The sequence below is a fragment of the Coloeus monedula genome, assembly GCF_965178545.1.
Source record: "Coloeus monedula genome assembly, chromosome: 3".
Taxonomy (NCBI): Eukaryota; Metazoa; Chordata; class Aves; order Passeriformes; family Corvidae; genus Coloeus; species Coloeus monedula.
Window position 1 is genome coordinate 61,434,889 of NC_138783.1, and position 12,943 is coordinate 61,447,831.

Sequence of the window (12,943 nt, forward strand, 5' to 3'; positions counted from 1 at the left end):
TTTTCTTATCAAAAATGTTCTGTATATTTGTTTGTGTCTAATGGAAATTAAAGAAAGATAAAATGTAGAAAGAAAACTTACTGTGTACTTCAACTGGACCATGTACTTTAACTCTGAGTAGATTAAGTTACGATGGTACAAAGCACAGAAGGAGGAAAAAAACTGGATACTATAGTTACTTGATTTCTAAGAAGTTGCACAGCTTTTTATTCACCTTGCTACAGAAAAAAATCCTCTGCAAATTAACTTGATGGCTGCTTGAAAGGATTAATTCAGAAACACAACACCTTAGAAGGACTAAAAGCCCTGAAATACATTTCTAAAGGCTTCCCAAACTGCAAAAAGAACTAGCTTAAATTCTGTAATTTTAAAGACAAATATTTATTTTAAAATCAGGAGATGCTAGGCTTCTAGCAGCATTTGTTCATTGCAAAATTCAGTAGATAGTTTTTTAACTTTTCTTTGCTTGATCAGCTATGCTGTAGTGTCCTGAACTATCAGTTTTCTGTGGTGGAGTATCACCCACTAATTCAAATGAACAAGTTTATAGTGTTCATGAAAATAAGTTGTACTTCCCCCTACCCTTGGTAGGTCATCCTCCTGATATTAAAGAGATAGCTCTCTACTTTTATTTTAGTACATCCCCAGCAACTGCAGAGATTCAGTGAACTGCTAACTTCCTCCCCTTGAACAGGCATTTTCTTTGTGTTTGAAATGTCATTTTATGTAGTCAATAATATTGGACTTTTTAGATAGCAATTTTTACTGCACCCTGTAAACAGGGATTGTAAGGCTTAATACTGCAGAAGACCTTAGTGGAACAACCACCAGTCACTGTATTTTGAGTTATCCATTCGAGATATATTTCAAGTTACCAAAGGTGCCTCTGTATGACAGCTGTGCCCATTGTTTGCAAGGGGAGCTGAAGAAATGTCTGTCTGACAGGACTGCTCTGAATCCTTCCCTGACTTCTGTTTATACCTCTTTTTTTCAGGTAAGGCAGGAAATGTAATCAGTGTATAATGACAGCTACAACAGTCCCAGAAACATGAGATTTATTCCCATGATGGCTGAAAACCCCCCTATGCTGTGTGTATAAACAGGCCCAGTTTTCAAGTTCTAATTAACTTTATTAATGTTTAGTGCACGAGGTACAAAGGCAACTTAAACAAGGATATAAAAAGCACTGGAGCATTTAAACACTGGTTTCATGTAACTGACTTATTGAAAGACATATTTCTCAGCATTTTGTAAAGAAAAATAAAGTAATTTAGAAGAAAGATATTAGATTCTTAATACACTCTCATAATAAGGAAGCTTTAAATAATGGAGCAAAGATACTAACAGTAGCTTCCTACTCGGTAACATTGGTAGCAACTCTTTCTGATGTGCAATTAATAAATAAGATCACGAGCACGCAATGCTGTACAGTGACAGGGGATAAAAGAGATGCAATCACATGCAAGACTCCTGTTGTGCCAGCAAGTAAGACTTTATGGACTACTGGAAAATGAGTTTGTGAAAAACCAATTGAAAAACTCTTTCTCCATTACATGTTCCTTTTATAGAAACATACTAATTCGCACGTGAAAAGATCAAAAATTTCACTGGTAAATAACTGTGAAGACATTTTCTCCCACTAAAGACACAGTTGCAAAACCTTGCAATCAAAGCAATTGTATATATTATTTTGATATAATAATCATAATAACATTAAAAGCAGTGATATATTAATTACATATAAAGTATATTATTTGCATAGATTTTTTGTTTACTGTTCATGGATTATCATTTGGTAAATACATCTATAATTCAGCAAGCTTTGGTGCTCTTTGATGAGCTCAAACTGGAATATGGCTGATACTGTATATTACTGTAATTGTAAAAGACACTATAATGATACATTTTTGTTGCTTTAATCTCCTAAATATAGAAATTACAGTAGCAAATATAAGAATACCTTTTCTGTTATTTACTGACCCTATTCCCAGGCATGATGATTTAACAATATTCAAAAGATATTCCTATTTTCAGAAGCACTCAAAACAGGTGGTCAGCAGCCTGTCCACTAAAAGGATTGTGCTTTGGAATAATTTAGTGTTTATTTTCTTCTGATACTTTTCATATGCTTATTAAGTAAAAACATATAATAAAAAATCATCTTGCAGTTATGCAAAACTATAGTATTGTTTTGTATAGTCTTGCAAACAAAGTTTAGAAGTAGATCATTCATCCACAGAGAAGTTAGGAACTCAGAACTATGTAATATCAATAATACAAAATTACTGTTTCTTTAAAGATGTAGTGTAGGCTATTGTTTTTAACTATTATTTAATCTTTTATATGATTATTCTATAGTGCTCGCAGTCTTGCCAAGAGAGCTTCTACTTCTGGAATGGCTTCTCCCTTAGAAGGGGACCCGATACGATCTATTTTCTTCTCTTTGCTGCCTTCTCCATGACAGGCTTCCTTTCTCCCAAGAGCCTTGCTCAACACCTTAGAACTTGTTTCCACATCATATGTAACTTCTTTGGTGACTGGGCTTCTTGTCGAGTTTAAACTGATACTGTGGTGCAAACACGGCTTCTCTGGCTGTCCTTTCTGGTTCTCTGCAGAAGACAAATCAAACAAACTTTGTTTCACTATTAAAATACTCAGTTTCAATATTCTGTAACATAAAAAGACCTCTTGATCAGACAAATTTTACATGCAGATGATGTATGTACTCCTTCTACATACTAGAAGGAGTAATGATTGCCAAGGAGGCAAGACAAAATATATTATCACTTCAAAAGTAGTGGACTCAGTCCTTTGGAAGTGAGACAGACTTTACATGTCTTCATCAGATTAACATCCATATTTCTTACAAAATCATGGATATAGCCTGACAGGATCCTCCTTTCTTAGTGTAGTCAAAGAGAAAACAGAGTACCTAGCACCTCTCAGTATCTTCCAAGGTTTGACCTGGTTAATTATATTTCCTACGTATTTTTTAATTGTTCAAATTTTAAAATGTACTTAAAAATCTATTTTAATTTAATTATCCATTGTAATACCTTTTCTTTCCTTTGTGAACTTTTAGGCAGCTAAGTAATTTCAAGAAATTGTGTCATTCACTATTTTTTGCTAAACATCACTGGCATTGCCTGTCACACAAAGTTGCACTCAGTTAATATCCAGGCAGGAGTTTTGCAGGTTTGGCATGTATTAAGACAGATTTCTTTTTCTGTTGTTCCCCACCCCCCTTCCAGCTCAAGTGACTGCTCTCCAAACCAGCATATGAGTGGCTCCTCTCATAGATCTCAAACTTTTTAAAAACAGGCCTACTCAATATTCATGTAACCTTGAGCAAGGCTTGAAAATGCCTTCAACACACTTGACATGACATTTAAAGTTTTTTGGTTATTCACTGAAAGATGTTCCATCATCCCAATAGTAATGACTTTGGAGCACAGGCAGTCACTCATGACAGTGTGTTTTATGTGAGTGCTGAAAATTCCTACCGAAAACAGCTTGTACATTAAAAGGCAGCTGCTGAAGATATTTACTGCACTGTCATTCCCTGACCAGGGGCTCTCGGTGATGGATGAGGATTTTACACACTTCCTTGGACAATCTCAGCAAATTTTGTAAGTACGATCACCTTTTGGGAAGTGGAGTAAAATAAATACCTCCTTTCCATCATCTTCTGAATCAGATAAACAATTCTTAATTAAAATTTCTTAAGACAAATTTGACACTTAGCTGAAAAATGTAATTTTTGTTTTACACTATGGAAAATTATTTGACCTTGAATATGCAGCAGCACAGTGTTCCTGAATCACAGGAGGCCAAAGACTGGTTATGAATACATCTTTATAATTACATGTAATAAACCCATCATATATAATTAAAATATCCCCAGTATGTGCACTCTTAAATACCCCATTCTGCTTAAATGTTTATGCTTATTGATTCTGAACACATATTTGCAAGCTGATAAAAGCATTCTACCTGTGTCAATATACAAACTACCAGCTGTACCACAGACCTTTCTGTTTACATTCAATCTAGGGGCAGCAAGAAAAATACTTGGTGTTTTAAACATCAACACTTTCAAGTAAAAGAAAATGTATTGCCATATAATCAGAGATGAAGCATAGCTACTGGATTTTTAAAAAGTCAAAAAGAAATTAGGAACTGAAAGTAAGCTTCTCAAATGTACCAACCAAATTTTAACTACTTTGCAGTTCACCCCAAAATGTGAGGATGAATTAGGTGTGGTGAACTAGACTGTATAACACACGTGGGGAACAGTTTTGAACTGAGGCATCAAAGTAAAATCCAGCAGTAAAATCCCCAGTTCCTGTATACTGGACAGAGTAGAGGTGCCTTAGAGTGAGACTCACAACTGCAGTCAAAGCAAGGAGCTGCTGCAAGCTAGCTATTAGTAAGTAGCAGCTCTTGGGATCTATCCCAGCTCTTTTACCACTTTGAAACTCAGTAACTAACTGAGGCTTGCACTTTAGCATGTCCCATAAATTGCTGCCTACAATCTGGAATTGTTGCATAGTGATAGGACAGAGTAAAGCTGAAGACAGCTGTGCCTTTTTTTTTCCCTCTTAACAGCAATTGTGAACTTCTAGGCATAGACTAGTGAGTGGAATATTCAACTTGAATGACCAGCCTTTCTCTTTGGTCTGAAGGGTTCTGCAACAACGAAAAATGGCATTAGGAAAGTTTTTAGTTTACATGAATAGTTCTTGCTTCATCTCCTTAGCAATGATGACATCAAGATTCACTAGAAAAATCACAAAGTCTCATGCTAGTGATTAGTAGCATTTCCTTAATAATGAGAACACTTTGGTCTCAGCTATGCTACAAATAATACTGAGCAGCTAGAGTCAACTAAAAAAAATACTACTTGGACACATGTATTTTATCTAAATCCAGTATTACCATCTCAAAGTTGTTATCTCAGCTGCTTTTTAAATCAGGTGGCATCTGTACCATTTATGTACTTCAATCAAGGAGGAACTTCACATAGCATTGCTATGCCTAAGTGCAAGTCCAGTATTAGCAGATGCTAAGGTAGGCAGTTCCCTGCTTAGCAAATTGGCTGCTGTGAATTTCATTCAGAAACCCTGAACTTTGCTAGACCTGGCTCAGAAAGCATACAAATTTACTTACAGCCCTAGATTTCACTTCAGTAAATGTGCATCTAAATAATTAACTGCCGTGATACTTGAGGTACATGTGCTGTTTGTGGCATTCTTATCAAAGACCACTTCTCTTTAAATCAAAGTGTAAAATTAGTTAGCCACTATCAAGGTAAAAAGTCTCACTAATTCCTCAATTTTTTATTTTAAGCCAGCATAAAATTATTTGTGTTAAAAACAAACTCTTAAACACTCTATACTGCTTCACACACTGATTCAAAACTTGCATGCATTGGTGATTTGGTACCAGATCCATTCCACTGCCCTGACTTGGGATTGTAACCTCACCTCCCTCAAATTCTGTGCTATAGTGGTAAAACCAAAGAAGTTAATTTTTAACCTGTCACTGTTGAAGTGAGTGGTTTAAAAAAGCCAGTGCATCTTGCCTGTGAATTCAGAACTACGTGGCTGCAAACTGCTGCAGGTTAGCATGCAACTTGGACCACAACTTTGGAAAAGCTGTACTTCCTTAGTTCAGTACGAAAAAGTATAAAGTATATAGTTATTTACTTGCAAGAAAAGCCGGAAGTCATGATTAACTAACAAAGTAAGTACAAGGATAAACAGCCATTAGTTTACTGCTATTAGACATTAAAACCTTGAGCCAGCAGAATAATGAAGTTTTGGAATTCACATATATACATGTGAGAGCAAGAAACCATAACCAGTCATAAGCAGGAATTTGACCTGTTTCTGAAGACAGTATTTGGTATGGCTGCCCAAACAGCCAGGAGATGGTTTAGTGACAATGGCCACTTACGTTTCTAGAACAAGGGAGCACACAGAAAATCCACAAACCATATAGGTATTAACAGACTTTCCCCAAAATGCTTTGAACCATTACATCACAGACATACATCAATTTGTTTTGTGCCTTTTGACAACTATTTGAAACAAAATGTATTTACACACATGTATTGGTTCAAATACACTCCTAAAGAATTGAATATAATTAAACAAACAGAAGGTGAAACGAAAACTACTCATGGAAAGACACTTCTGCATGAATTCTTGTGAAGAAGAAAGCTTACGTTTCCGGAGATGCACTATTTGTCCACCTACTGTAGCAAGGCGCATCTTCCAGCAGTAGCAAGACAAAAAGAAATCAGACATTAAAAATCACTGGATAAGGACAGAACTTACTAATTTCTTCTATATACTGGAAGTAGCTGAGACAAGATTCTACTATTTGGTCACTTTCAACAATCGAAATCTGTCATTCACCTGTATCATAACAACCACTATGCAGGTGAAGAAAAAAAAAAAAAAAGCAGTAACTTAGAATTCATGATTAAGTTTTCTAAATGCTCGGTGATAACCCATAATGGCTTTGACTTTACTGCTAGTGGATGCTTCAAGGCACGGGTTAGGCAGAGATCACATTGTACACTACAAAAGTCTCAAGTGTCCAGATTCCATGACATTTAAATCTTTTCTTTCCCTTGTTCAATATTGAACTTTTGTGGGTCCTCCGCACCTATTCAAATTCAGTTTTTGCAGATATTAATTGCTTTAACATTGCTGTTAGTCAAAAGCTTTCCAAAACCGTATTCACAAAACCTAAAGCCAAATAGTTACAATCATCTAGATACAAAACTTTTAACAGCAATGCTCAGGAAATTCAGTTGACAGAAAATTGTGCTTGACATAGCTTTCCACAGTTTAAATGGTGTCCTAACATAGAACAACTTATAATGGTATGCTTATAATCTGTTAAAGGCTACATACTTCATATTCAGAAAAAGGAAATTGTGCGCTAGCATCTGAACAAAAAAAAATCCGTAGTATGAGACCTGCCTGCTGTGAACTTGGGGAAGAAAAACATGATCAGTTGGAGATTTTAAAATCCTGCATAATAGTGTTATATATTACCTTTAATAGAGAACAAAAATGATTGCAAGAGACTCACTAAAGTCAACATAGATTTTTTTAAAACAACTAATAAATATTTAAAATTAAAAAGGATGTTGAAAAGCTTTATTTCATCACGTAGTTTCTCAGTAAAAGTCTTCATACTAAGGACATATTTCGGTTTTATGTAAATACTTGTAGACTGATTGAAAAATGAAGTTGCAAATACAATAAGGAGAACTGCATTGCATGGCATTATATGCTCATATTACAGTCATACATCTCAAAGTAGGGCATGACAAAACTGTAACACAAAAAGAACAATTGCAGTTACAACCTCATTACATCTCTTACCAAGTTAACAGGGAAAAATGCTCAAAACCCCAGTGGAATATTTCTGATCTTGCTGACTTGTGTTCCACATGCTACATCATATTCCTGAAGCTATGTCTATGTCAACATTTTCTAAAGCCCACCTGTACTGACATTACTGGCAATGCAAATTATTTTTACATAATGACTTGCCTGTCCTAGACAATACTCTGAAGGAATGTTCCTGTGCCAAATGGCTTTGGCTTGGAGAAAGTAACAGCCCTAGCCATAACTCTTATCACTGGCTCCCCAGTGTGGTGCCATAGCTTGTCTCTGGTTCTCCATCCCTGATGCATGGAACTCAAACTCACGGAAAAGCTACACCATGCTCATGCTGCGCTCATGTATCTTCCCAGCAAAACATCAGGGGAAAAAAAATGTATTTTTGACAGTAGTGCCATGTGCTAATTCTGGATGCAGCTGTATAGCATTCCTACAAGCTGAAATGCTTGTCGCAACCCAGTCTCTGTGTGGAAGTCCTGTCCATTTCCCACAAATTACACTGACCACACCATCATGCATGTCCCAGTGCAACCTTAACAAGTGACATTGTACTTAGACAATGGTCACACACCATGGATGTCATAAGGATACTGGGGTATATCCTCATATGTTCCATCTAAATAAACAGATTCCAAACTCTTGGCTTCTTACTACCAGAAACATCAAGAAGAAAATCATTAATTCATGTTTTCCTCTCAATTTTGAAACCACAGTCTTGTTTCCTGCACTAACCCCTATTAGAGCCCCAGACACCAGACAGTTGTGAGCCCCATGATTTTTCAGGCACCCAATTTTCCCTTAATGACATTTTTACAGCCCAAGGTTGGCCTTCTGAAATCCATTCCCAGACCTTAGCCCTGGTGTGAGAACATAACAAGACTTCTTGATTCTTCTCAAAGTCTGCCTTATCCCTCAGAATCAGAATTTAGACATAATATGAAAGACTACTATAGCTATAAGGTCCATCTGTATTATGTAAGATCACTCATAAAAAAATGGGATAGCTCCTTTCTGGATAGTTTAATGGAAAATATTTTAAATACTTTTTATTGATTTCACGTTTTTTCAACAGTGTCTCTGACCGACAAGAGTAGGCTTGAACAATGTCCCTGGTTGAAGGAGCACTGTGTGTTGCATGACTTATTTCAGTTCGACTGGGCAGCTCCAGCCCTAACACCTAAAGGAGTGGGAGCTGTACTTAAAAGACCTTTGCTTGATAAGTAATTTCTTGCACCTTGGTATTTCATAGTAAATGCTCACAACTCTACTAATCTAAAGCAGACAATAATTCATGAGACATGAAAAAGTGTTACTGATATTTGGAACATTTCTTTTTTAAACTATGCATATTTCATTTAATAGTTGCTGCTGTTCTTGAGTATTGCATTAAAAAGGTGTGAAACATAAGGAATAAACACTATCAGTAAGCTCAATTTAGATGAGACAGTTTTTTAAAATAGTGAATATGCACTATGTGCATTTCAAAGGCAAGAAGAGAGTATGTCAGCACACAGTGTGACTAATACAGAGAATTTATAGAAACTAAATTTCAAAGTAAGTCAATTACAAACTGTGAGCAAACTAATTTTTGATGAGAGGAGCTATGCTGGACCAGCTCCCTTTTACCTGGCCCTAAAGTAAAGCCTTTAAAAATTCTTTTAATCCCTTTCCTACCTACGTCTTCTCAAAGACTACTTTCAGTTCATGCTGATCACTCCCTTCAAACTTTTACCTATCTTTTCCAAAGATACCTTGCAATTGCAATGAGTTGGAACCAATTTCTCTGTTTAAACTAATATGTTCTCACCTGTGATAAGACAATGACTTTTTTTTACAAGAAATACAACTTTAATTTACTGGGATTTTAATAAAAGTCTTGAGTGCCCGTCAAGATGATAAGAGAACAAGAGTGTGGATCAAGCTGCTGACAGAAATCGTCCAAGGTCAGTGAGAGAAGAAACCTCTGCAGGTGTCTTCAGAAGATGAGTATTTCAGACTTAGGAGTTTGGTATTCTTCCTATTTCACCCTGAATTACAGTTGGTTTCCTGTGTCTTTTCATGCATTTTTCCCCAAAAGAAGGCACATTTGGCAGTTTCTAGGAAACTGAAAAATGGAAATTTCCAAAACAGAAATCTGTTTTGTGGTCATTAATAATTTTTAGAGCACATGGTTTGAAACATCCTTGAAAAACTAAATTCTAAGTATCTTAATTTCAAAATGGATAAATCATATGGCATAACTTTAGTATTAATAACCAATAAATTAATCTTATTATTTATGTCAGGCAAAGATGGTTAAACGATAAATATTGATCTACATGAATACCAGTAGCATGGGGTCTTCAGACCTCAGTGGGAAGAAAAAATCCACAACCTAGGTGTTTACAGGATTTCTCTCAAGGTACAAATAGGACAAACATCAACTTTTTCTCTTCTTCAAGTCAAGAAATAACCAGGAAATTATAATAATAAAACTGGAAGTTAACATGTTTTAGAGTATTTTAAATTCCTGGAATGTAGTTTATTACTTGTTTTATTTTGTTCACAAGTATATTGCAGCTTGCATTCCAAATCGTCTTTAGAGTTAACAGTCAAAAATGATAAGTTAGTGATCTGTGACAAGATACACAGAGGTCCATAGTCTAGAGCTACCCTCTATTTGGCTGATGATAATTAATGTAGATCCCACAAACTAAACTGCCTTTGAGCAGTAGACATGTGTAGCCTCCAAACCTATCTGCAAACCACCTAGCTATAGATGAATACTGCTTTCAAGGTGCACTTTGATGGAAAACTTCAGGAATATGCATAAAGACTGCTGCCATCAAAGGAAAGCCACTAGCAGCTGCAATGGGGAATGATAAACAACATGCTGATGAAAATAACTGAAATGGAAAAGAAACACACAAGTTTGTCTTCTTTAACCAACCGTGGCGGAAAAAAAAACACAGTAGGAAGCCTCCCACCTCTGGAAAATAAAACCCCCAACAAATCCAAACAACAAAGCAAAACTTAAAAGACTGACCTTATATTTATGAGATTCTACTCACTGCAGTTCTAAATGTTGTTGTTGCTTCTGTTCAGTATTTACTATTCAGCATACACATTGAAAAAAAGCCTAAACAAGCAAAACCCATAAACCCCACAAAAATGATGCCCCGTCCCTGGAAAGGTTCAAGGCCAGGCTGGATGGGGTCCTGAGCAACCTGATCCAGTGGGTGGTGTCCATGCCCATGGAGTGGGTGTTGGAACTAGATGATCTTTAAGGCCAATTCTGACTCAAACCATTCTATGATTCTATGTATCTATGTCTAGTAATTGCCTTAAAAGTTTAATACTATCATTATTTCTTATTCACTACTCTTGATATCAAATGTTTACAAGATATTCCCTAGCTATTCCACTTGCTGTTACAAACCCATACGATTTTTATTTCTTATTTTTATCCCAAACTTCCATTCCCAGGTTTATATCAGCAGTCAAGAGTACTGGTAGGTTGCATTGCCTTAAGTTTGAATACAAACACTTTGTAATATCAGATCAAACCAACAAGAAAAACTATCTTTCTTTCATCATCTGTTGCTTTTCTCTCCTAAGGAATTAAACTATTTCTAAGCAAAAGGGAGATCTACAGAGTCCTGGAAATACTTTTGGGAATGGCACAAAGAGGAGAGGCTAGAGCTGAAAGTAAATTAGGTGGGCGTTAGTTTTAACTTGAATAGAAACACGATCTCCTCACATTGCTGTAAGAGGCACAGGACCAATGTCCTGGGGCAGTTCTTGCCCACACAGGACACGGTCACAGTGGGCTGTCATTCACTATCATTCAAAAGATTTCAAGAACAGCGTACGGCTCTCAGGCGCCTCTCATTTTAAACATTTTTTTAAAAGAGTCTCTGGAAGAAAAGCAACAGAGAGCACTGCATGCTGTTAATGCTATGACAGGGAAGAGTGTAGTGATTTACTAACCTGGACAAGTATTTATGAGACCTCCAAATTCTAATCTGTGCTTCTTTATAGCATGGGTGCTTTTTAAGAGGAAAGAAGCAGACCTGACTGTGAAGTTTAACTTGCGTAAACCAACATCCAAGATTGCCTTCATGAATACACTGGATGGAAATGGGATGAAGCTGAATCATCTTAGTTGATGTAACTTTCGTATAATTATTATTATGGTCCTTACTTTCCTCTGACAAAGCTCTGCAGAAAATAGTTATAAGTGTTCTAACCATCAGACAAACTATGGAGCAGGAAATAGTACATATTCAAGAAGATCCTCACATAAAAGTAAATATGGGGAAATAAAGGCAGAGGAAAAGTGATTCATCTCTCCCTCACTCTACAAGATTGCATAAATTTATTCCTTTGACAATTCTTCTCTCTCTATATGATGCTCTAATTAATGCTATGTGCTTTCACTTAATTATTCCCTCTCTTTGGGATGGACTATAAGTTGGTCTTGTTCATGTGTGGAGAGAAAAATCAGGGAAGTAAAATAATGTTTCTACTCTGCACAAGATCCAGTCATATGTGTATTTGACACCAACAACCGTACTCTGCAAGTTTCACAAACTGCTCTGAAAAGGGACACTGATTTCAACAGTCTCTAAAAGAGGAATTATTAATTAAAGATGGCTTTTACTGATTCCTCCATATACCACAAGACAGATTCAAGCTACATTATCATGGGTAATTAATCCAGTCATTGTAAATTCAAAATGCTGTGTTTAACATCATTAATGGTATTCACTTTTCACATCATGAACATATTTACTGCCCTATATTCTACCAGTTAAACACTCAGCAGCCACTTTGGTATGTTAAAAACAACATAAGCTAACTGTAGCGCTTCCTCCTTCTTTTCCTAATCAATTGCACTCAAATACTATTTAGAAATAACTAGCTAACAAAAGTTAATCTTGCCATGTAGGAGGGTTTCTTTTAAATTTCCAAAAATCTAAAATGCAGCACATCTTTGCACATACAGGAAAAAAACTCTTGCTCATGAAGAAACTTGAAATATTACATAGAACATGAAAAACTGAGACTGAAAACCTGAACCCTTTATACTCACTGAGACAACAAGGCAGAAGGCAGTAAGACCTCCCAAGCCATGGAAACAGAGGATTCTTAAACATAGACTTGTTTTTCCTTTGTCTGTTTTGACTTATGAAGCAGTCTTGCAAATGTGTTTAGCTCAAAAGGTGATATTAAAAACAAGTGGTTAGAGATCATCATGGTATATTAATTATGCAAAAGAACCCAAACCAAATTTAATCAGAAACAGGAGACTCCAAACAGGAAAAATTCTCTCTCTCTTTTTTTTTTTTTTTTGACAGAGACGGTTAAGAAAACATTTATGGTAATGCCAGAGCATCTGCTGATTACAGTCAAAGCTGCAGGACGCCAACGTTAAATCACTGAACCATCCTGACAGCTTCTGGGTACTTGAATTTCATCCTAATAATAAATTGCTGTGAAATTTATACAAATCGGAAAATTAGCCAGAAAATGTTTAC

The 12,943-nt window shown here is 36.0% G+C and overlaps 1 protein-coding gene across 1 annotated transcript in view; it reads right to left on the reverse strand.

The window, feature by feature from the left end:
- Nucleotides 1-2,352: 2,352 nt before the first annotated feature.
- DIAPH3 (diaphanous related formin 3) overlaps nucleotides 2,353-12,943 on the reverse strand; it is a gene marked incomplete at both ends in the record, with an annotated part of 206,543 nt that continues 195,952 nt past the window's right edge. The window contains one exon of the mRNA XM_082279267.1: nucleotides 2,353-2,609. Coding sequence (XP_082135393.1) covers nucleotides 2,353-2,609 — 257 coding nt within the window. The remainder of the gene's footprint in view (nucleotides 2,610-12,943) is intronic.